The 25,656-nt window shown below is 43.4% G+C and overlaps 1 protein-coding gene and 1 long non-coding RNA gene across 2 annotated transcripts; one reads left to right on the top strand and one right to left on the bottom strand.

Annotated features, from left to right (window-relative positions):
• On the bottom strand, positions 1 to 20,492 carry kcnk4b (potassium channel, subfamily K, member 4b). Its single transcript, XM_085469805.1, has 7 exons — positions 20,367 to 20,492; positions 19,813 to 20,074; positions 3,471 to 3,585; positions 3,195 to 3,355; positions 2,473 to 2,659; positions 1,180 to 1,322; positions 1 to 1,091 (listed from the first exon to the last, which is right to left on the bottom strand). The coding sequence occupies exons 2-7, from the start codon at positions 19,999 to 20,001 to the stop codon at positions 483 to 485; spliced, it is 1,404 nt and encodes a 467-aa protein (XP_085325931.1). The 5' UTR covers positions 20,002 to 20,074; positions 20,367 to 20,492; the 3' UTR covers positions 1 to 482.
• LOC146699883 (uncharacterized) lies at positions 11,495 to 12,263 on the top strand. The gene is made up of 2 exons (XR_014922657.1): positions 11,495 to 11,704; positions 11,843 to 12,263. It is a non-coding gene; the product is annotated as an uncharacterized LOC146699883 (long non-coding RNA).
• Positions 20,493 to 25,656: the final 5,164 nt, after the last annotated feature.

The following is a 25,656-nucleotide window of genomic DNA, read 5'->3' as shown; positions in this document are numbered from 1 at the left end:
GATGTATGTAGTGCAATAGAATTCAATGCATTTGGCCATGAAAATCTAAATATAATGCAGTTTACAGGATTTAAAAAAGATTTCAATACATACCAAAAATGTACAAGAGGATCTCGAGTACCTGTTTATTTGTTGGAGGGATTCAGTAGTTACTGTCACAGATCAGAGAAGCCTCTCTTCAGCACACTGGTGTATAAAGTTTATCGTGACTACTATAAAGATTGTTCACAGAGTCGTACTGCACTTCAGTCCTGGCCCACTAGAGAGCAGTAACTCCTCAGCAAGTAAAGGGAACACTGGCATGAAAATCTCTTCATCACCTTTAAGGGAGGCATAAACACTCACATGCTAAGAACATTAAATGCAAAACCACACGTGGCTAAGGCTTCGACATCTTGTTTTTATCTTGAATGTCTGTATGCAGGCACTATATATTCTACAATTAAAACTCCTCTGTCAAACGAGACTCAATACATTTGCTATCATTCACAAGGCTTGGGTGGCAAATCTGGAACGGATCTGGGGTTTCTATTGGGTTCCTTCTTGTTAGTGCTGTTGGGGCTGTTGTTTTTGTGGTTCCTCTGAGGAACTGGCCTTCTGTGGCGTCTCCTTTTTGGCTGACGGGGATTGGGCTTTGTTGGATTTAGCAGGGGATCCAAATGTAGTTTGCCGCTCTGAGTATCCGAGGACTCGTCAATAAATGCAAGGTTTTCACCAAAGTAGTCCAGAGGCTGGGACAGGTGGGGGTCAGGAGGAACCTCCTCCTGTTTGGGTTCTGCAGGCTTTTCTTCTGGGACTCGCTCCGTCTGAGTGGCCTGAGAATCTGTCTCCGATCCAGACCCTGACTCATTAGAGGAGGACGATGATGAAGACGAATATGACCCAGACTCTTCCTGACTCTCACGCTGCTCTTCTTGCCCCTCAGGCACCCCGTTAGCTGATACACTGTGACCATGGCTTCGAGGGCCGTGGCGGCGCTTTCTCCTACGCCGTTTAAAGGGGTCATCGATTTTTCCTGGCATGCGAAAGTCCACCGACATATTTTGGATGTTCTGAGTCCAGTCAGTGGCGTGGGCTCGCAACTCCTCCATCTGAAAGGAAAAGGATGAAAGCAGAGGTGATGGAGAGGAAGTAGTGGAGACAGCAGGTGATAAAACAGGCATAAAAGAACAGGAGTACCTCAGCCCTGGTCTTCTTTGAAAGAACCCGGAGCCAGTTACCAATCATTGTGAGGATAGATGCAAAGTATGCAAGCCCCAACAAGATCCAGAACCACACCAAGGGTTTGTACCAGTGGTCGCTGCCTTCCTTTCCTGAATCCCCTTTGACACAAAGACACATTATACAGAAGCAGGAGGTAAAAAGGGGCCAGCGCATTCACACATCCGCCCATGAAGCCATCCATTTCCATGGAGTAAATAAACTGTTAAGATAGCAGACTAGATAATCAATAATTCATCTGTGAAGAAAATCATCATAAATAATTTACGACATTGTCCGCGCTAAGTGAACTTAATGCACCACGACTGACAGCTAAATTTATGGATGACTAATTAAGTCATAGCTCCTACTTATCAACAGATCAATACCTTCAACGAAAAAGAAAAGTATGAAAAAGTAAATGATATAAGCTATACTGATCTGGAAGCTATGATTGTGTTTCAGCTGCATCACTTTTATAGAGCCTAATAAAGCAGGATGTACACTAGTGGCAGGCTATGGGCATCCGTGGTGGTGCACAGGGTGTGGAGAGTGGAAAGGATCTCATCTTAATAAAAATAAAAACAAAAACAAGCACAAAAAAATCCTGCAGACTAATTATTGGGGAGATACTGGTGGTCTGATGTGACCTCAGGGGTGAAATAAACCTGTCCTCTCTGCATAAAGTAAGGGTGAGCACTGACTGTCTGAAGAAAAACCTGACACCAGATCCACCCACCCACTTATCTAGTTTAGGGTCATGGAGGGGGCTGGAGCCTATCCCTACTGCCGCCTCTCTCATGCTGTATTTTTTGGTGTTTTGTTCCTCCAGCTGTCGAAAGCCTTAGTTACATATTATTGCGCAATTTACATGACGAACTGCTCTCGAATAAATAGCACAGCTGATTATCCGGTACTGAAATAAAGTCCGCCTATAAAAGCATCAAAGTTTCAAATGTCAGCTTATCAGTAATAAAGTTTTATAATAATCAAATATGTCAGAACAAGCAGAAGGAGCCATTTAAAAACTTTGACAGTATCAAAACACATGGATTGGGTGGGGGTGAGGGGGTGGTGGGGATCACCTCCCTTCAAGCTCTTATAAAGAATGGAACTATCAACAGAGACCAAAGCCATTTCTTGTAACTGGCTAGAATGATAAAGGGCCACCGCTTGAACTAAAATAATACTGAGACAGATGGCCTTTTTCCATTTCCACTTTCCTATTCTGTGTGCACCACTGCAAACCAGCGTGGGTGGTTGATTATATACCTGCAACATAGTCTCCAAACCCCACTGTGGTCAAGGTGATAACCACGAAGTAGGCTGATTCCAGCAGGGTCCACTCCTCCACCTCTTGAAAAATGAAGATTGGCAGCGCAACAAAGAGCACGCAACCCAACAGGATGGACAGGACAGCTGAGATCACACGCACGATGGTGGGACTAACTCGCCATTTCTGTCAGAAAAGGATAACCAATTAGTTCCATGAATATATAGCCTGTATATAAAAGATGGACGTGGTGACGTGATGTCACTCATTTCTTTGTGAAGTCATTTTTTAAGCCTTGAGTTCAGTCTTTTCGCCATCTCCTCTTTAGCGTTTTGAAACCAGACGTCATGAACGAGGTTTGGGTCTGACTGAGAAACCAGCCTGCCAAGCTATGCCGACTCTGAATCTTATCCTATTTTATCACGTTTCTGACACTGATTGGACCCCAAATATACAAAATAAAAATCTTGTTATGTCTGAGAAGACTTGATACCATCAACTGAGGCCATAAATGTTTTGGATGAAGGGAACCAAACGCTTCTATGCAATTGAGACCAATTTCTTCTTTTCAAATACAGGTGTAGGCTTTAGATGATGTAAGGCATTGGCTTCACTCTTCAGACCCAAATGTTAGATCCATCTATTATTTATAAAATCTATGGATAAGTATGTTTACAGTGGCAGTAAAGAAGACATTTTAAAAAATTTTTGAAGCTCTGACCAGGAAGAGCTTCTCTATCTTGGCCACAGTTTTCCTCAGCCCAGTACCCAGATGGTCTCCCACTCCAGCGAGCAGGATACCAAACATTGGGATTCCCACCAGGGCATAGAAGATGCAGAACAGCTGCCCTCCTTCTGTTTTGGGAGAAATGTTTCCAAAACCTGCACATGTGGGATCAGAGGTAGAAGAGCAGTTGTTTAAAGACTTCAGATGTAATTAATGAGTCCCATCATGCAATTAAATTTAATGAACAAGGACTTTTAGCTGGACACCAACCGATGGTTGTGATAATGGTCCCTGAGAAAAAAAAGGCACTGGCCAGATCCCATTTGCTGACAAATGTAGCGTTGCCTATGGGATCCACACCTGCTCCAGTGGCCTCCACCACCTCCTGGGAAGGGACAGTGGGGGGAAGGTTAGTACTTAGTTGATGAAACACTCCAATAATTAATGTTTCACTGGAAAAGAGGCATTAACAAACACACGAATGAATGAACCCATCCCTGCTACGGGGTACAAAATGCACTGTCATGATCAAAAGCAGGAAGTTAGCGGCGATGAGCAGCTGTGACGGCTCCATTCTGTCCCGGGCATATCGAACCGCTTACAGCACAGAATCAAATTCCCTGATTAAATTATCGGAACATAAACCTAAGCATGATGAGGTTATGAATTAACTTGGCCTCTGCAGAAATCATTAAAACCAATCAATTAAAAGTTTAGATTGAAGATTGTAGAAATGTCTACTGCCAAGTACGTCTGTCCCAACAGATTAGCAGAAACTGACTGAACTTCTCACCCTTTCAAATTCTATTTGTGCAGTGACAACTGACTAAAAGAGTAGGTTTGAAGTAGGAATCAAATCAGTGACACTGTAATTACAAGATATGTGCTGTAACTGTTCGGGTATCAGTGAGCTCTGACTTTGCATGAATTTACCTGCATTCTAGTGGATACAGGAAGACACTGCAGTGAGGTTTTGTGTCCAGAGGGTTTAGCATACGATAATTAGGTTACTTTTACTCCTCAAGTTACATTAAAAGCGAGAGGCAAATTATGAGGTTAGTCATGCGCACCTCAGTCTCAGCCTGTGTACTCTGTGTACCGCAGAAAGGGATGATTTGGAGCCAGAAATATAATCCTTAGTAACTGTGTTCAAGAAACGTCCTGGGAATGCTAACCAGAAGTGAGAGGTTCAGGTTTTCATGACACAATTCCCTCACAGATGTAGTGAAATACACAACATACATGCAAACAGCAACTATGAAAACACAATGGTGTTCATACTTTACATGCTATCAAATGTATGTGATATAGAAGTATTAATTAATCTGCTTATTATTGACAATCATTTGTCAATGTCACATGATTGTTTAGATAGCCAGCAAAACTTTATAAAGAAGGAAATTGAGCCAGGGGATGTTGTCACACTGACTTCATGAATTGCTTGAAAGATTTAATATTTATCTATATTCTTATATTTATTTAATTTCAGCGTACAAACTGGCAGCTGTAAAAGTTGTAATTTCGCTTATCTAAGCTCAGCTTATACTGATATACAAAAGGAGACCCTGCACTGATAGCCAGACCATGTGAAAAAAAGTCACGTGGAGAAAGTTCACCAAGCACACCTCATTATTTATTAGCCTTTCAAATCCATAAATTTAGAATCTGGGGTTGGCAGTGATAAGAACGTCTATACGGAGGGACAGCTGAAGCTCTTATTTAAATCTGACATCTCGAGTCTGCTGCTCTATCTGGTACGGTGGTGTCATCTTGCCAAGATCTGAAGAGCTCCCTAAGGTTTTCAGATAAACATTTACAGTGACGAATCAGAAAGTAGCTGCACAAATCAGGTCGATTTCTAGCTAACCAGCTAAAAATAAATAAAGAAAAAATAACTATATGTGCTGCTAAAGATTTATCGGGGAACACAATATATGATCCTGGAAGAATAAACAACATTTTTAGGGATTTCTATGAAACTTTATACTCACCACAAATAAACCCATCTAAAAATGAAATTGATCTGTTTCTTGACAACGTAACTCTTCCAAAATTACTAGACAGTCAAGCAATGGAACTGGATTCGCCACTGACGCCAAGTGAACTCCAGGAAGCCCTGATAAGTATGCCCAATAATAAGGCTCCAGGTCCAGACAGCTTCCCTGCAGAATTCTACAAAGAATTCTGGACAATTTTGGCACCAGTATTCCACAGCATGTTGCAGGAAATCGAGGAAAAGGGCAGACTACCACCAAATATGAATTCTGCCAACATTAGTCTCCTGCTAAAACCAGGCAAAGACCCTTTATTTCCCTCAAGCTATCGTCCAATTTCTCTTTTAAATGTAGACCTTAAAATAATCTGCAAAGCTCTCTCAAAGAGATTAGAGAAAATAACCCCCCTCTTAATTCATCCTGACCAAACTGGTTTCATAAAAGGTCGGCACTCCTCAACAAACACTCGTAGATTACTTAATTTAATAGACTACTCATACGATAAAAACATCGAAACCATAATATTGTCTCTAGATGCAGAAAAAGCATTTGACAGAGTTAATTGGAAATTTTTATTCGCAACTTTACACAAATTTGGTTTTGGAAACTCTTTCATAAACTGGATAAGAATATTATACAATTCCCCAACGGCTCGTATCAGAACAAATGACCAGACATCCTCCAGCTTCTGTCTCCTGAGGGGCACCAGACAGGGATGCCCACTCTCCCCTTCACTTTTTGCAATTTTTATCGAACCTCTAGCAGCAGCATTTAGACAGGCTACAACAATTAAGGGCATAAAATGTAAGAACATAGAACATAAAATCAGTCTCTATGCGGATGATGTGTTGCTTTTTCTGCAAAACACACAAACCAACCTCTCTGAGGTAATTACTTTAATAAACTGGTTTTCAAGAGTTTCAGATTATTCAATTAACTGGCCAAAATCTACAGTTCTCCCCATTAACTGCTCCTTCCATAATTCTTCCTCTGCCCCACTGCAATCCGGAAATATTAAATATTTAGGTATTAATGTCTCTCCTAAGCTTTCAGACTTAACTAAACTAAACCACATCCCACTTCTAAAGAAAGTAGAAGGCGATCTGACTAGATGGAAATCTTTACCCATATCACTCATGGGAAGGGTCGCCACTATAAAAATGATGATCTTGCCAAAAATAAATTACTTATTTTTGATGATCCCTAACAAACCATCACAAGATTGGTTCAGATCTCTGGATTCATATATTTCCAAATTCCTTTGGAAAGATAAACCCCCGCGTATTAGCTTAAAAACGCTACAAAGAACCAAGGATAGAGGAGGATTAGATCTGCCTAATTTTCACCAATACTTCTTAGCCAACAGGCTTCAGTTCATCTCAGAATGGTTAAAACATACCTTCTTAGTTGAGCCCTGGCTAGATGTTGAACAGGCACTATGCAAGGATCTAGAGATTTCAGACCTACCATTTATTAGCTCAAACATCAAAAGACATGAATGCTTTAAAAGTATCAACATCAGCTTTTCTCTAACAGCATGGTGGGAGTTTCTAAAAATAACGGAGTCTTCATTAATCCCATGCAAACGTACACCTATCTGGAATAACCCTGACATATTACAAAACAATAATATGATTAATTTCCCAGAATGGAGTTGTAAAGGAATTAAATACTTAGAACATATATTAGAGGGAACAGAATTTATTCCATTTGACAGACTAGTTGAACAATATGGGATCAACAAGACAAGGTTTTTAGAATATCAACAAATTAAATCCATAGTAAAAAAGAAATTTAACCTCAGTCAAGTTGAATTACAAACACCACTAAGTGCGGCACATTTTCTTACTCTTAAATCCCCCAAATTATTATCTAAAATATACAGAACACTTTCTAAATTAGATGAATCAATATCCCTTCCTACTGCAAAGTGGGAAGCAGATTTATCAGTCAACCTAGACCAAAACTTCTGGTCTCAGATTTGCTTAAAAACTTTTAAATTAATTAAAAATCCCAGTCTGCAATTAATACAATACAAAATACTTCATAGAGTGCACTATACAGGTCATCGGATGTTCAAGATGGGCTTTACATCTTCCAACAACTGCTCACACTGTCAAGGCAATACACCAGACAATTACATCCACGCTCTTTGGTTCTGTCCACCAGTGCAAAAGTTTTGGCGCGAGATATGTGAAGACTTATCAAAGTGTCTGAAATGTAACATTCCAACTTCCCCCTTAGTGTGTCTACTGGGCAGCTTAGATAATGTCACTTCAGAAAAGAATATAGCCCATATGATCTTCACTGCCCTATGCATAGCCAAGAAAACAGTCCTCATGAACTGGAAAAATAAAAATAATCTTAATTCTAACCAATATAGAAATTATCTATTAGATTACATTAGTCTTGATACAGCCTCTGCCACCACATTAGATCAATTGCTCTGGGCCCCTTTTATCAGCTCCATCACCTAGTGGGGGTGGGGGGTCATAGTTTGGTCCCGCCTTCACTGTTGTGATTGGTGAGGGGGTAGGGACAGGCTTAGGGCGTCGGGGGGTTCCCCGGAGGCATCTTCCTTGGGGGGCTCAACCCGGGGTAGCGGTCACGTCCGGTTGGGGGCTCTGTTGGCTCTCAGGTGACTGTTTCCTCGCGGCTGCGTGCAGCAGGGCTAGGGGAGGGTCTGTGCTGACGGACGTGGGTTACTGACCTGGTAGCCTGTCTGCCCCTGGGTGGGTCCGGGATGGGCGTGAGGTTCTGGGGGCGCTCCGTCTCTGGGCTGGGGCCCGGGCCGGGCCTCGGGGGCTTGGGTCCTGGTTGGTGTGTTGCCGGGGTTGTGGGCGGGTGGGTGCATGGGGGCCCGGCCCTGGAGCAGGGTGCCGCCGGTGCGTCGAGCCGCCTGGGGGGCTCTTCAACTGGTGGGGGGGATGGTCACATCTTGCAGGAGCTTTCTTCTCTTCAGGAACTCTCTGCAGGAGGGGGAGATACAGGAGAGGTGGAGGAAGATCTCAGCCTGGGCGTTTACCGTCTTATGTAGTCTGGAAGATGTGTGGATGGTGGGGTGGGTGCAGTTTTCTCTGTGGTGGGGTTGGGTGGACTGTCCAGGGCTCTGTGGAGCCGGAGGGCGCTACTGCACTGGGCCCCGGTCTGATGGGCCTGGGCCCCCCTTCCCTGGCGGGTCGCGGAGGGTGGGAGTGCCTACTGGGGTCAGCGGGGGAGCTGGCCCCAGGGAGGGGTTACCTGCCCCTCCCTTCCTTCCCTCCCCATCTCCAGCTGCCTCCCTCTTCCCGCTCCTCCACAACCACCCACACATGCAGGGCCTTGGAGTGGGGGTATGTCACCAGGGTGCAGAGGAGGCTACCCCCCCCCCCCCCCCGTCCCCTTCTGGCTGCCTCTGCCTCAATTTTATCCCACAACTTAGACATTCACATTATTCACACTCTCATTACACATACATATAGGATCTTGGGGGTGGGCACAATCACCGAGTCCAAATTACCATCAGGGTGTATACCTCACCCCTGACGTCGTTGCCCACCTCTCAATTTTAAATACACTTAGTCATTGAGGGCTAGCAGGAGGGACCATGCGCTTACCTGCTGCTCCTTGGCAGGTAGCTCCATGCCCTCCTGGGTTTTAATTGCACCTTAGAACACATATGCATCAACACTACAATGAGCGGGTGGAGGGAGGTTTGGAGTCTTCTCCCACCCCCATTCTCTGCGGCCTGCTGGAGCGGGAGGGGCTAGGAGGAGGAGTTGGCCGTCCGACTGCGGTCTGGGGTGTGGGGCCTCCCTGCTGCTGCGGAGTCGGGGTGGTCTGCCTCTCCCCACCGCAGGGAAAAGGGTAACACCACCTGGGTCTGGGTGCAGTTCCCCCCTCCAGGGGCAAGGGTACCTAGACCCGGTTTGTAGAGTACGCTTGGGGAGTGTGATTGTGTGTACAGCGTCTCTTTATGTCTGTCTCCACGTTGGTTGAGTGTGGAGTGAGTGCATATGAGAGCATGAGGGTGGGAATGGATGTTTGTGTCTGTGTGTGCCTGTATGTCTGTGTCTATATGTCAGGTTGGGTATCAGACGCCACCTCTCTGGGGACACCTCAGGCCCTCCAAGGTTTGGAGGCCTATCTCCACCCACCACCACTTCCCCTGCCGGTGGCGGACTCCCTCAGGTATCGGTGTGTTGGTGGTTCTTTGTGTCTGGGGGTGGGCGTCCGGGTACACACCGGCTCACTCCTTGGCGGCCGCTTGTCGGGGCCTGGGGCCTGGGGCTCGCTCGGGCCCCTTTGGAGGTGGGGTGCCCCCGGCCTCTCGGCCTGGGGCTCGGTCACTCAGGCACAGCTGGGGGCCGGCGGAGCTCACGGGCGCGTCACTGCAACTCCCCCTGACTTCTGCTCCGCGGCTGCTGGGCGAGCCCTCATCTGGGACTCTCCTCAGCTCTTACTGGAACAGTGGCGCGGCTGCCCCTCTGTTGGTCTTCCATGGTCTCTTGTGTTCTGGGGGCCTCTGGATGTCTGGAGTTTTGATCTCCTCCATACCCGCTTCACACCCTGGAGGACGGGGCTGTGGCCCCCCCACACTCCCTAGCAGATCATTACATGGAGAAACCTTTGGAATGCAAGCATGCTGATCCACACAGGTATGCACACATGGGTATTCACAGACGCGGACTAAAGCTTTCTTGGCTGCTACCTCAAAGCACACTGTGCGCTGTCTATCTTGCGTGCTGCACAATATCGTTTATTATTTAGTAAATATTGATATCTATGACTAGCTAGTTTATTGTGATGGTGCTTTGTTTTCTCTATTATTATGTTGCTCTTTGTTGTTTGCTGTCTCCTCTGTTTGTTTTTTTTGTTTTTTTTGCTTTTTTCTCCATACAGGTGACCCAGGAGTTCTTTTTTTTTTTCTCTCTCTCTCTCTCTTCCCCCCCCTTCTCACCGTCTCTTCTCCCCTTTGGTTTTCTTTCTTTCTCTCCCCCTCTTTCTCTCATTCATTCCCCCTGTCCTATTTATTAAAAAAAAAAAAAAAAAAAAAAAAAAAGACAAAGGATGAACTGAAGCTCTGCCATCACGTAATGTCGCATACTGCTGTTTCTGATGTCATTTAAAAAAAAAAAAAAAAAAAAAAAAAAAAGAAAGTAGCTGCACAAATTTTGCCTGAATTGAAGACCTCCGGAAAATTCTTTCAGTGTCCAAAAATAACATTAGACAATTACACAACATGCCTACATCAAGGCAATGATACTTTTGTTTAATAAATTCTTCAATAAAATAAATGTCACATGATCAACCACATCAATATCTGCTGGTAGAAAATATAGCATGATCTTTGATAAAGTATGGTGTGCTATGTGACAGATGCTTGAGGAGGAAACTGCAACTAGAAGATGAAACATCTGAATGTAACATCAGTTCGGTGACACATGATCCACAGTGGCTCAATAGCAGTTTTCGTGTAAGCCGACATTAAGTGCATTGTGTCCCCACTTCTATAAGTGCACTGAGGTGCAAAGTTCACCCAAACCATCCCAATCCTTTCTTTCTTTTTCTGATGGAACCAAACGGACGCTATCATCACATCACTGGCTGCATATTATGAGTGCATTTTTTTAAAAGCACAATATATTAGTATCTACATGATTTTAATCAAGCAAATTGTCAAATGCTCTTTTTACAAGTAGAGAAACAAGAAAGTGTTTCAGCTTGGACTTCTTACTGTGCTCACCTATTCATTTGGATATTTAAAAAAAAGACACCTAATCGCTCATGTGCTTCCTCTAAATAAACACAAAATACAACAAGACCTGCTTGCGTGCTTCAGTGTCCTTTGATCCCTTTAACCTTTTCCCAAATGTCGCCGAGTTCATGTGTAGATCGCTTTGCAAGCGTAAACAGTAATTTACAATGTTCATTCTAGAGTGAGGACAAGCGTCTCAGGATCACAGCTAGGTTGCCAACGCTCGACCCATCTGTGGATCAGCTGTCACGCAGTTACACTCATGAAAGGAACCTTGCATAGCTGCTCTGACCACACCTGTTATCTGGCTCATAGTCGTCGTGCTGTGCCGCTGCACTGTGTCACCAGCAAAGCTCCACTGAACACGTTACACATCTGAATGATCATCCTAAGGATCCACAAACTCAGCCAGTGCGTATAAAACATGAAGCAGGTATGTGTCACGCACTCAGCAAAAGTGTATTTTTAGCTAGAGAGGCAGTCGGCATCAGAGGTCATCATGACACTTGTTTGGAGTTTGTTAATATATGATTAACAGAAAGCAGCAGCTGGGCAAAGCTAGAGTCACTTTTTGAATGCAAAATGTGTAGTTTCAGTAACTCAAAGTTTGCTGTATGCTTGTAATGAACCGCTGATCTGTACCATAAGTCATCCTTGCGGGGGTTGTCGGAACTGTATGCGCAGTCGCACTAAGGACAGATGTGATCAGAGGCATGCCCCGTAACGCGTATAGAGCAGTCTGTCGCGGCAGAAATAAGTTGTACAAAGTCCATGTAAGTTACGATAATACTTTGATAAGTATGATAAGTGTGTTTCTAATGTAAGGTATGTTGCTGCGTTTGTATTGTGAGCTATCTGAAAACCCTTTTATTCTTTATTTACGTTACTTACATCCATGTGCTATTTTTTAGCTAGACATGTGTGTCATGCAAGCTAGCAGCACCCCATGAGAAACGGGCCGAAGTGTTTAAGTGTTTACCGGAGTTTTGCACCCTTGGCAAGCGGACTGAGGTATGTGATGAGAGATGATCTGTTGTTATATTTTATTTAACTGAACTGTGTAATCCCTTGATGCTGTTTGAAGTAACCCCTTTTGTTTTATTTAATCTGTGACTGTATATCTCAGAATTACTTGTTTGAACTTGCCTGAATTAACTTAAGCTCATTGTTATAGTTCAAAGGGTACTGTACGGGTATCAATTTTTTCTTATTTTATAGTTTTCACGGTGCTCAACGTCCAGAGAATGAGCCGTGTGTGGTGAGGAAATAAATGGCTGCACCCGTTAGAGACTCTTCTGTCGTTCTTGATGCCAAGGGCTGCTACAGTGAAAACTCATCGCTGCCTTGCAGCCATCTACACTCATCTTATTCTTTCGTCGAACTGTGAGTAAAGGAGTGTATCGCATCATCTAGAGACTACTGGATCAGTAAAGGACTCAAAATAAGGACATTATAAATACAATGTCATGCACACCTTCATCTTGTAAGCTGTGTGAGCAAATGATCTTCAACATGGCAGTCTAAAGTAATGCAAGAAAGAAAGACCTCTTCTGTATTTAACACAGTAGCATGTAAAGTTGTGATGCTGAATATCCCACATTTCTTGCATCAGAATGTCTAAGACTGAATCTGGGCTTTATGCTATCAGTTGTACTTCTGTAAAAACTTAAGTGGCAAATTGTCTTATTTGAGGGCATCATCAGTATTATTTTGGTTTTGTTGCCAGTCTGTGAGGTTAAAGGTGTAAATATCTAAGTTGAGTGTTAATAAGTTTGAAACCACCACTCAACCCATTTGAGTTAAGATATATACACTTAAAAGGGCAGGTGCAACAAGCCAAAAATAAAATTAATAATAATGTTGTCCCCTGTTGAAGAAATAGACAAATCTACAGAGGCACAAGAGGCCAGGTCCAGCTCCAGAGAGCGAAGACTAACAGAAAAGGGGCAGGAGATGCATGAACAGGAGGCCAAGAAAAATGAAAGGTCATTTAGCAAGGCATATGAGTCCTGGAAGGAGTTAGCAAGAGGAGTTAGAACAAGGCTGAAAGGTTTCTGCTCAAACGAAGACCTTGTTAGAACACAAACGGACATTAAGGCTAAAGAAGCATTAATGCATGAACTGTATGAGCCTATCCGACGTAATCATACTTCTACTCCAGATGTTGTCAAGAAAATGGATGCGTGTGTTGCCCTAACAACAGAAATTTGTGATCTCATTAGTAAACGACTAGAAGATATAGATAAGACTTTTAATGACAGGCTCGAGAAGGAGCGTGTAAGGATGATATTAAGTAAGGAGGAGTATGGATCTGTTTTTGGGAAAACTGAAACAGAAACAGTTATTTCAGAGCATTCAAAGGGCTCAGATTCATACTCTGGAGCCACATCTACAACTTCTAGCAAACGTGTGGATGCCGAAGCTGACCTTGCAGCTAAACTAGAACAGGCGAAGGCAATGCAACGAATACATGAACAGCAAGCCAAGTAGAGTAGCTTAGAGCATGAGTGGAAAATCAAGGAAGCACAAATGATTGCAGAAATGACAGCAAAGCTAGAGGAAGAGAGAACTAAACTGCAACAGCTACAGGCAGAAAATGAGGTAAAAGTAGCAGCAGCCAGAGTGAGAGCTTACAACAACTACGATGGATTGGAAAGCCTTAAGTATGAAGCAGATGACAAATCACAACTTGATAGCCAAATCAAGTTCTCAGAATCTGAATCTCAGAATCCATTGAATCCACAGGCTGAATCATTTCGACCTCAGTGTGCACCACCTGAAATTTTGCAAAGGCAACAGGAGGTCAGCTTAACACAGGAGCTTGCAAGCTTGTTCGTCTCCAACCGTCTGCCTGCACCTGAACCCACAGTGTTCACTGGTAACCCTTTAAAGTTTATAGACTGGAAGATATCCTTTATGGCATTGATTGGCCACAAACCCCTCCCCGCAGGCGAAAAAATGTTGTACTTGAAAAGTTATCTTGCTGGTGAGGCACGGAAGGCGGTCGAAGGATTCTTCTATCGAAACTCAGAAGATGCATATCAGGGTGCCTGGGAGATTCTTCAGGAGAGGTATGGAAGTTCATTTGTCGTCCAAAAGGCTTTCAGGGATAAACTGATGAAATGGCCAAAAATAGCTCCCAATGACCCAGTAGCCCTCAGAGAGTTTTCAGATTTCCTTCAAAGTTGTGCCGAGGCCATCCCTCATGTTAAAGGGCTGGCAATTCTAAATGATTGTGAAGAAAATCATAAACTTCTCAAAAAACTGCCCGAATGGCTGGTACGCAGATGGGGTCGTGTTGTTGTGGATGAACTAGACAGATGTCAAGAGTATCCACCATTTGCTCATTTCACCAGATTTCTACAAAGGGAAGCTAGAATAGCCTGCAACCCCATTACTTCTCCCTTCTTACTAACCACTAAAGTTACAGATGAAAGGCTTCCTAAGAGAACCAAGGCACTCAGCACCAATGCTCAAGCTAAGCACTCTGCAGGTAAACCAGGGACCTTAATTTCAAAGCCAAGACCACCATGCTTCGTCTGCAACGATGAAACACACGGTGTCGCCAAGTGCCCAACCTTTGCCACAAGGCTTCCTGATGAAAAGAGAGCTTTCATTCGTGAAAACCGTCTTTGCTTTGGCTGTTTAAGAAAGGGTCACACTAGTAAAGAATGCAAAAGAAGGCACACATGCACTATATGTGGTCGAAATCATCCAACTTGCTTGCACATAGAGAGAATTGAGGGAGCCAGTGAAATGTTAAACAGTGATTCACCATCTGCAGGAAATGAGACAAAGGAAGTCCGCAATGTCATGTCACACACATTGACAAGATACTCCTCAGCTACGTCTAGCATTGTTCCAGTTTTTGTGTCATTGGCAGAAGACCCCCACAGTGAGATTCTCACATATGCTCTGCTCGACACACAGAGCGATTCAACTTTCATCTTGGGAGATCTGGTCTCTGCACTAAATGTGAAGACTCAGCCAGTGCAATTAAGGCTCAGTACAATGACAGCAGTAGACACAGTCATAGCTAGCAAAGTGGCTTGTGGATTGCAAGTTCGTGGGCTCCATAGTGAGTCGCATGTTCAGCTACGCCAGGCATATACAAGGGATTTCATCCCAGTCGATAAGTCTCACATTCCTACAAAGGACACCGCACTTCAGTGGCCACATCTGAGGCAACTGGCAAACAAGCTGCAGCCACTTCAAGACTGTGAAGTGGGATTGCTGATTGGCTATGATTGCCCATCAGCACTGGCCCCTCTAGAAGTCATTGTAGGGTCAGAAAACCATCCATTTGCTCAAAGAACCGTGCTTGGCTGGAGCATCATAGGATCAGCAAATCCATATCTTGATAGAAAGGAACATCAAAGCTTTGTACACAGAGTGGCAGTAAAGGAAATGCCATTGCCTCCGGTCAATGATGTGTTGAAGGTCCTAGAAATGGATTTCAGCGAAAGAAACTATCAAGATAAATATGTTTCTCAAGATGATGTTCATTTTGTAAAACTCCTCAGCAGCACAATCACAAAAAGGAAGGATGGACACTATGAGATGCCACTTCCTTTCAAGGGCAGCTCTCCACCTATGCTGCCAAACAACAAGCGACTGGCTGAAGCTCGTTTGCAACACCTCAAGAGGAAGTTAAGGTCCAACAGGCAGTACCATGACCATTACACAGCATTCATGGAGGAAACCATCAGCAAAGGTGTTGCAGAACCAGCCCCCCCAGCACATGAGGGAGAGACAATTTGGTACATCCCACATCATGGGGTGTACCATCCTAGGAAACCAGATAAACTTAGGGTGGTCTTCGACTGTTCAGCCAAGTTTCTGGGCATCTCTCTGAATGACACCTTATTGACTGGCCCTGATCTGATAAACTCTCTAGTAGGAGTTCTCTGCCGCTTTAGGAGGGAAGCAGTAGCCATCACCTGCGACATTGAAAAAATGTTCCATCAGTTCTATGTTCCACCCAACATGCGGAACTACCTGAGGTTCCTATGGTGGAAGGGCGGTCAGCTGGAAACAGAACCCCAAGAGTATAGAATGGCGGTGCACCTTTTCGGTGCTGGTTCCTCTCCAGGGTGTGCCAATTTCGGCCTTAAATATCTTGCACAGCAATGCGAAGCCGATTATCCTTCGACTGCTGCTTTCATTGAAAAGAACTTTTACGTTGATGATGGACTGACTAGCGTCCCATCAGTCACAGAAGCTACAGACCTGATTATCAATGCACAGCAGCTGTGTAAGACTGGAGGTTTACACTTTCACAAATTTAACTCGAACAAGGTGGAGGCGCTATGTGGTGTTGCGCCTTCAGAAAGGGCAGTAACCACCGGACCTCTCAACCTTAGCCTGGATTCAACAGCGGAGGGTCACGTACTTGGCATTCAGTGGTCAATAGAAAGTGACACCTTCAGCTTCAACATTGACAAAAGGGACCAACCCTCAACTCGTCGTGGTATCCTGTCCGCTGTCTCCTGTCCGCTGTCTCCTCCCTCTACGACCCTCTGGGTCTTGTAGCTCCCTTTATCCTGAGTGGTAAATGTATTCTCCAGGAGCTGTGTCGCATGGGCGTAGGTTGGGATGATCAGCTTCCCGATAGCCTACATGCACGGTGGGAGCAATGGAAAAGGGATCTACACAGGCTAAAGGAAATAGCGATACCCAGATGCTACCATCCTCCAGACTTTGGCAACATAGTGAGGGTGGAACTGCATCACTTTTCAGATGCCAGTAACATAGGTTATGGTGCATGTTCCTACCTCAGATACAAGAATGGAAAGGATGAAGTACACTGTAGCCTTGTGTTAGCCAAAGCAAGAGTCGCACCAACAAAGCTCATGAGCATCCCAAGGCTGGAGCTTTCGGCTGCAGTAATCTCCGCAAGGCTAAGCGTCATGTTAAAAACAGAGCTCGGCATGCAGATTGATGAGGAATTCTTTTGGACTGATTCCCAAGTTGTATTGGCCTACATCAGCAATGAGGCACGGCGATTCCATGTGTTTGTCGCAAATCGTGTTCAGCTAATCCGAGAAACCACAAACCCTGCTCAGTGGCACTATGTGGATACGGCAGAAAACCCAGCTGACCACGCTTCGAGAGGTCTATGTGCAGGGGACATTCTGTCAACGAACTGGTTATCGGGTCCTAAATTTCTATGGAAACCTGAGATACACCCAACACTACATTTTTCACCAGATTTGCTAGTCTGTGACCCTGAAGTTAAATCGGTGAAAACCTTTGCCACCCATGCCAATGAGCAAAATGACATTCTGAACCGTCTAAGCCGCTTTTCCAGCTGGACAACGCTCATCAGAGTAGTTGCAAGAATTAAGAGACTAGGCATGAAGTCAGATCGTGTCAGTAGCATTGTGACGGTAGAGGAAAGGAGAAAAGCTTGTGAACTAGTAATCAGTCTGGTTCAGCGACAAGCCTTTTTGCAAGACATAAAGACACTTCAGAAGGGCAACTCTCTTCCATGCTCTAGCCCCCTAAGTTGTCTTGATCCCATCTTAGATGAAGGACTTCTTCGTGTAGGTGGAAGACTGACAAAGGCAACGCTCAGTCGAGAACTAAAACACCCGGTTATCCTTCCAAAGGAAAGTCACATTACAAGACTAATACTGTCTCATTACCATGCCACCATCTGTCATCAGGGTCGCAGTCAAACCCTAGCAGAACTCAGAGCAAATGGGTTTTGGGTGCTTGGGGGAAGCAAAGCAGTTGCCAAGTTAATACATAAATGTGTGCAATGTCGAAAACTTCGGCGCCCCACCGAGGAGCAACGCATGGCAGAGCTCCCGAAAGAAAGGACTGAAGCCTCCGCTCCTTTCTCGTACTCTGGTATGGATTGCTTTGGTCCATTTTCCATCAAGCGGGGCCGTAAGGAGTACAAAAGGTATGGGCTTATCTTTACATGCCTGTCTTCACGTGCTGTTCATATCGAGATGCTAGAAGACCTATCAACAGATGCATTCATCAATGCCCTTAGATGCTTCATCAGCCTCAGAGGAGCTGTTTGCCAACTCCGCTGTGACCAAGGCACAAACTTTGTAGGAGCCAAAAATGAGTTCAGAGAGGCTCTCAAACAATGTGACATGCAGGCACTGGAGGCTTTCCTGGCAGACAAACAGTGTGAGTTTGTTTTCAATGCTCCTTCTGCAAGTCATGCTGGTGGCATCTGGGAACGCCAAATTAGGACCATTCGTAATGTGCTAAATGCCACTACTGCTCAGTGTGCAGGAAGACTAGACGATGTCTCTCTTAGAACTTTGTTTTATGAGGCCATGGCTATTGTAAATAGCCGCCCCTTGACTGTGGGCAGTATCTGTGACCCAAAGGCACCTGAACCTCTTACTCCGAACCATCTTATACTGATGAAGTCCAAAGTTGCTCTACCACCACCTGGGAAATTTGTGAGAGAAGACTTGTATGCAGCGAAGAGGTGGCGTAGAGTACAATACTTAACTGAGCAGTTCTGGGGTAGGTGGAAAAGAGAATACCTCATGAATGTCTCCACAAGACAGAAGTGGCACAAAACCCGCCGTAATCTAAAAGTGAATGACATTGTTATCATCAAGGAAGATATGTTACCAAGGTGTCAGTGGCAACTGGGGCGTATCGTTGAAACTATCGAAGGCGATGATGGTTTAGTCCGTCGGGTCAAAGTTCAAGTAGGAGTCCAAAGTCAGACCAAGAAACAGGACCGTGTTTTCAAGCCCCCCATCATCGAGCGGCCTATTCAAAAACTGGTGGTTCTTGTTGAAAGAGAATAATAACAACCATGTTATTATCTGAGAGGAACTGACATACTGACATAAACAATGTAACAGTCCAGGTGGCACCTGCTCTATGATGTTTGTACACCTGTATATTGGTTGAAGTGGTCTCATTTTGTTGTTGTTCAAATCATGTATGATTAGCTAGTTTGTAAATCATAGCATGATTGGTGGGAGTGTAATGAACCGCTGATCTGTACCATAAGTCATCCTTGCGGGGGTTGTCGGAACTGTATGCGCAGTCGCACTAAGGACAGATGTGATCAGAGGCATGCCACGTAACGCGTATAGAGCAGTCTGTCGCGGCAGGAATAAGTTGTACAAAGTCCATGTAAGTTACGATAATACTTTGATAAGTATGATAAGTGTGTTTCTAATGTAAGGTATGTTGCTGCGTTTGTATTGTGAGCTATCTGAAAACCCTTTTATTCTTTATTTACGTTACTTACATCCATGTGCTATTTTTTAGCTAGACATGTGTGTCATGCAAGCTAGCAGCACCCCATGAGAAACGGGCCGAAGTGTTTAAGTGTTTACCGGAGTTTTGCACCCTTGGCAAGCGGACTGAGGTATGTGATGAGAGATGATCTGTTGTTATATTTTATTTAACTGAACTGTGTAATCCCTTGATGCTGTTTGAAGTAACCCCTTTTGTTTTATTTAATCTGTGACTGTATATCTCAGAATTACTTGTTTGAACTTGCCTGAATTAACTTAAGCTCATTGTTATAGTTCAAAGGGTACTGTACGGGTATCAATTTTTTCTTATTTTATAGTTTTCACGGTGCTCAACGTCCAGAGAATGAGCTGTGTGTGGTGAGGAAATAAATGGCTGCACCCGTTAGAGACTCTTCTGTCGTTCTTGATGCCAAGGGCTGCTACAATGCTGTTCGATTTAGTTAGTTGCAGTATCATATCAGGTAATATCGTGTCATGTAGTATCGTATCGTATCGTTTCGTGTCTTATTGTTTAGTATTGTATCGTAGCAATCAATATGACGCTGTACCTGATGGAGATTGTAAAAGAGAAACGGAAACAATTTTTACATTTTCGAAATAAAAGCCAGATAGTGAATGGCTCCTCTCTGTACCTCTATAAGAACCTCCAGCTTGTCTGAGTCGACACAGGAGAAGTTCAGCAGGAAGTCCCGGCGTGTGTCCTGCAGCTTCATGTGCACGCCCTCCTCCTGCGGAGCCTCCAGGGCACGGAACACCACAGCTCCCAGCACCAAGTAAAGAAGAACACCCGTCAAGATGGCGAGCAGGGTGGAGCAGCGCATGGCTGCACCTCCACTCAGTCCAAACGTTGGCTGCTGCTTCTCTCTGCCAGCCTCAGCACTGGAGTTGCTGCAGCTGAAATATCAGCAACCACACAAGTAGACTGGTTACACACTGACTACGGAGCCTGACAGCAGCCCAGACTGCCCACACGCCTGCAGCAGCCAGACTATTAGGTCCACAGCAGGCATTAAATGGACTCAGTCATCACCACTCTGCTGACACACATTGAATGCAACATCCAGCACATAAAGCCTGCTCTGTGACCTGCCTTTAACTGAACAGATGTTGCATGAGTATCTATAAAAGATAAGCGATCCATGTCATGAATAGCTAAAACAGATGCGATCATAACAGTGGTGCTCACCTGTTAAGCCGCCCTAGTTGCCCCCGTTTTCGTCTTTTCCAGTCCCTCTCTGTGCTGGCTCTGAGGATGGAGTCCCTAGAGCCGTAACCACTGGGGAGCCCGTCCCCCTCACACTCTGAAGGAGGGGACACTACACGGGACCACAGACAGATTTTTATGTGTAATTCAGCAGTTAGTTTCAAATGAGTAAAGAGGAGCAAAGGGCTCACTTCCTTTAAAAAAAAATAGCTGTCAGCGCCAAGGATCAATGACAAAGAAACAAAGCCCTGAGGTGTGGCAGTGCAGTTGTTGTTGTTGTTTCATACATCATCTGTACACATATGTATAACAGAAGCCTTTAGTTAGTGATGACCCCCAAAAAAGGGGGTTTTCCAGCACTGGATGGAAAGTTAGAGAATTATGATTTGGTTTATTCCCTTTAGGTGATGTTGATCAAAAGTTACAGTGCTGGTGTGGAACAGCCGTGGAACTAAAAAACCAACAGATATGTCAGACACTTTCTGGGAAGTTTAGGAAATTATTTAAGAAGGTAGTATTTTCACTGGGATTTGATAAGTCTGCCACTTGCTATTCATTTTGCATTACTGGTCTGTAAGCCAGAAAAGGAAAACAAAAGAAGCTCTCATCCTCTGAAGTTCGTTGACTGTGGTGCTGTAGTCAGCAGGTCCGCTGGATTGGATCCAAAATTAGAGCAATAAATTGTCACACTATGACTGCAAAAAGCACTTGGGCTCCGAAGACTTTTACAGCTGCTAGGACTACACAAGGGGGCAGTCCATTTACTGAATTAAATGCATTCCAATCAGGAGTATTTATGAAGCACATCCTTTAACAGCATAAAATTACCTTAAATATTTGGTTTGTATATACAATCTCACAGATTTGTAAAACAGTCAGTAAAATAGAACAAATATCCAAAGGTGCATGTGAGTAACTGTGTAACTGTAGTTCTTTAAAGAACATACTTATCTACACTACTCCAAAGAACATCTAAACACTGATCACAGCAAAGCAGTTATTCAACGTAAACATATATAAGACTACAGCACAGACTGATCATGGACCAGCTGACAGAAGGAAGTTGTTCTATCCTGTGCATTAAGTCCCAGCAGTGCTTCTGCAGCAGCTAAGCTTTATCCATCCACAGTGATACCATTTTATTACCACTTAGAGTCCCTCTGGGTCCATAAGATTCATGGTACTGACCAGCCCCTGTGTGCTTACCTCAATATGTAGGATCATAAGATTCCAGAGAAACGGCCACCTCATGCAAAGCGTTTCAGGAGTTCGAGCAGCTGCATACCGGGAGTTTGTGTGTGTGAGAGTGAGTGTGTGTGAGAATGATGGCTGGTGCTGAGTGCACACGCAGCAGAAGATACTCAGTCAAACTGACTTTATATAGACAGTGAGGGAGTGAACTGAAGTGAGACAGAGAGAGAGAGAAGGCGGAGATGGTGGTGAAGCTAGACTCAGCTTGTTCAGTGTCTTTTTTAAAGATTTCAGACGTGCCGCATGCACATGATGCAGTTTGGATCGTTTGCTTTATTTTGTCATTTTAACGTTTCTCCTGTGCATGAGCATGTTACAGAAGAACCTCTGCTGAAATCCCACGTTTTGCAAAGCTACCTCTGTATCTCTGTGGGATCAATGTTTAAGATTTATTGCCATCTGATTGGTGTTACTCTGCAAACTCTGCAGCGGGAAGCCAGCTCAGCCACCCTTCACCCAACCCTCAATAACCTGTCTTCCTCACAAGCAAGAACTGCTGCTGTTCCCTCTGTGTGTGTGTTTACAGGGTTGGGGATACGGTTTCTTTCTAAGAAAACTAAGTGAACTTTCAGACATCCAGAGTAACATTCAGCTCAACACATTGCTGTTGCAGATTTACGAGTCCTGGAGTTATATTATACATCGCCCCAAATCAGGAAGATGGGTGTTATAGGTGATTTATTACACTCATTTCCGGCTCTATACTTTTATTCTTGGTATCTGAAAGAGTAGCTTTGGATGATTTACTAATACCGGGCCTTGGTGTAGCTCCTCAGCTTACCAGTTTGGACAGTGGCTAACTTTCTTCTGATTGGCTGCCCCTCGCAAACAGAAGGCTTAAGTGACAGATAGGTGTGGCTAAGATGACTATATTAGGGATGATAACCATTCTCACTGACATCATATGCATAGAGATGGGGAAAAAAATGTTGGAGTGCTTACTTGCACCTTGTAGTTTGAAAAACTGAGCATGTTCATTATGAGCTTCTGTCTCTGAAATATTATTATTATTATTATTATTAATGACAGAAAGTTCCAGCAAAGCATAATAGGTTCCGTTTAAATTTGAATACATCTGCAGAAAGTTTTGTTTGCCTCTGTTTCAGCTTTTCACTTTGCCATCTTCCCAGATTTAGAGAGTACTCATCAAAGGCTTGGAGAGATCTACTCATTCGACTTTATTTCCTTTATGTTTTTGTAATTTTTTTACAGAACAATACTGAAGATATCAAGACACAAAAAGCACCCATGGAAACACAAAAACAATAAATAAATCTTCACAGTGCCTTACCCTGGAACAGTTTTCCATTAGCTGGAGTCTTTTGTAAGGTCCACATGTGTATTAACTACATGCTAAACAAGCACATTTTTGCTCACTTCAACATGTCACTTAATGTCAATTAAGTCTTGTGCGTTCATCAGAATCGACCCGGAAAGACTCCAGTCTGGGCCACTGGCCCATTCTTAGGAAAACATTAAGGAGGGCATTTATTTTGGACGTTTTACTGTATTTTTACAGGTTTTACAGCCATTGCTACTGATACTGATACAGACCACTCCCCTGGGCATTACCACACTATACCAACCAGAACTACAGATGTATTGCTTACAATTTAAGCTCAGAGAGTCATGATGACAGATTTCTTTCATTGAGTCAAGCAGAATTTCTTTATGTGGAAAAACTGAGACATACCATTGCACTTATTTGTCTTACATTAAGATATCTGAAGGATTAAATGCGTAGTTAAACTTGATAAAGAAAAGAAAGTTTCAATGTTCAGGCCCACTTAAGATCAAAATGGGCTCCCATGACGCTTTGCTAAAGACACTTGATTTATTCAGAACTCAAGGCCATTGAAAGCAATTTCCTGAATGTAACATCCCACAAAGTTTGTAGAAAAAAATTGCTTTGCGGGAACATTATTCTTCAACAGTGCACAACTTGAGTTTCTGGAAGAGCTATTTTACCAAGAAGCAGAGTGCTGGAGAGCTGGCAATCCCAAATGACATGGTTAGGGATGGGTTGGGCCACAGATTGCAGGAAAAGCAGCCAACTTGTGCTCAGGGTGTGTGGGAAAACAACGTGAAGTAACAATCTGTTGTAAAAAAAGTGAACAGGTATTTGAAGAATCAAATACCTTAAACATTTTTGTTTTAACGTGATCTTTATGCAGTCTAAGCAGTTTTATGTATTTTAAAAAAAACTATATTTCAACTAATAGTTTTGATGTTGACACCGCTTTGAAATGTGGAAAATGTCCAGAAAATTATATGACAGCATAAAGTGTCTTAATGAAGCGCTGAGCTATCAGAACAGCTTCAGTGTGTTTTGAGAAGGATTATTTGGAATTGTGCTGGAGAAATTTATCACCGTTCATTCAAAAGATATTCCTTTTATTGGCGTCTTAATGAAGTCGGTGGGGAGAACTGTTTAACTGGATGTTAATTATTTTAAAAAAATGTCCCATAAGTGTTAAAGTGGGTTGAGATTTGTTAACAGACAATTTCATGCTCTGTAAATAACTCAGTGACCACTCTTACCTAACGCTTGGAGGCACTGCCATCCTGGAAACGATCGCTCTCATCTGGATAAAAGTGTCAAAGTGACCAGAACCTTATTTAATCATCTAACACTAAATCTGATGAACGGTTTTGCTGTTTTTCACACAGGAGGACATGAAGATTGTTTTCACCGGTTGGGCAGTTAAGATTACCACTCAACAATTAATCCAACACATCTATAATCCTACACTTCTAATTCATTTTAACCAGAAGTCTAAAGTACGTTATCATAAGAAATTTAGGGACAGATTCACTGCGATCTTTCCACCTCCATTTTCCAGGGTTAGGCTGAGGGTTCCTTTGAAATAGTAATTCAGCTGATCCTACACAGGTTGAGATACTGCCCTGGCAAAAATTGCCAATTCACCACGGTAGCCATGCTGATAGTCTGCTGAAGTCCCCGACAGCTACAGGTGCAAAAAGCCAAACTTCAGGACAGTTGAACGATGCTGAAGATCCAACCAGACAACAGATCACTGTGCTGCTGTGCGCTAAAGCTGAATTAGGGAAAGAGATTTGAAGAGCTGAGGGTGGGGTGGTGGTGGCGAAAAAACATTTTGGGATTGAGAATATTGGGACTGACCACCTAAGCCAACTGCCGTGGTGGTCAGTGGTGATTGTGTGTACTGCTGTTTCATGTCAACTATTCTTTAGCGAACCTGCTTTTAGTTTGTTTGTTTAAATCAATAAAAGAACAGCTGAGTGAAATGCCTGTCCATTTCTCCTTTTGGTGTGGGCTGATTTTATTAATACTTCTTCAAAGAACTCTGTGACTGGTGTTTGTCTTATTTAAATTGCTTTATTTACTTGCTTATTTACACTGTGTGATTCACAGCAAACAACTGAGGGATGCACTGCAAAAAACATTTGACACATCCAGGATTTCTTGGTGTTAGAACCAAAAACCCCAGTCAGAGTTATGAGTATCAACACGGTGGCATGTTAATCTGAATTTATAAGGTCATTATAGCACTACGTGTGAAAATGTGAAACTTTTAAACGTCAAAGAATAATCGGTTCATTCAGGTCTGTCACTTTATCGCAACTTTAGATTTTTGCCAAACACGCAGAGAATCTGGTGCCTTCACAGATGTGCAGGTTACTCCTGCCATGCATGCAAATGCACGCAATTATGGCTCTTAAACAGTGCAGTAGATGCAGAAAAACCTAATTCCAATGATATTACAGTTGCCTAAAACTAAACTAAAAACTACAACTAGATGTAAAAAAAAAAATATCTTAGCTCACAGATATAACAATAAAAATAAGACTTTTGAAAACTTTTAAATTCAAATGATTTTCAAATACTTGGAAAACTGAAATAAAATAAAAATGTAAAAGAATGTATCATTAGTTTTTGTTTATTTGGTAAAAAATTGTTATTACATGTTATTACATCTATAATAATACCTATGTCTAACGAGCAAACCAACCCAGAGGATGAACTGTAACTTAAACA

This window comes from Copadichromis virginalis, linkage group LG10, assembly GCF_057382275.1.
Source record: "Copadichromis virginalis isolate Kocher_CV1m ecotype Utaka linkage group LG10, C_Virginalis_male_GT1.1, whole genome shotgun sequence".
Lineage (NCBI taxonomy): Eukaryota > Metazoa > Chordata > Actinopteri > Cichliformes > Cichlidae > Copadichromis > Copadichromis virginalis.
The sequence above is the reverse complement of the archived record's forward strand: the minus strand, read 5'-3'. Positions and strand labels throughout refer to the sequence as shown.

Bases quoted from the DNA above. Each gene is read 5' to 3' on its own strand.
- kcnk4b (XM_085469805.1), bottom strand. From the start codon at position 20,001: ATGCGCTGCTCCACCCTGCTCGCCATCTTGACGGGTGTTCTTCTTTAC. The intron at 3,586-19,812 runs GTACAGAGAGGA...GTCCCTTCCCAG, and splicing joins AGCTGGAGGTTCTTATAGAG to GAGGTGGTGGAGGCCACTGG. The intron at 1,323-2,472 runs GTATATAATCAA...TTTGTGTCAAAG, and splicing joins GTTTGGAGACTATGTTGCAG to GGGATTCAGGAAAGGAAGGC.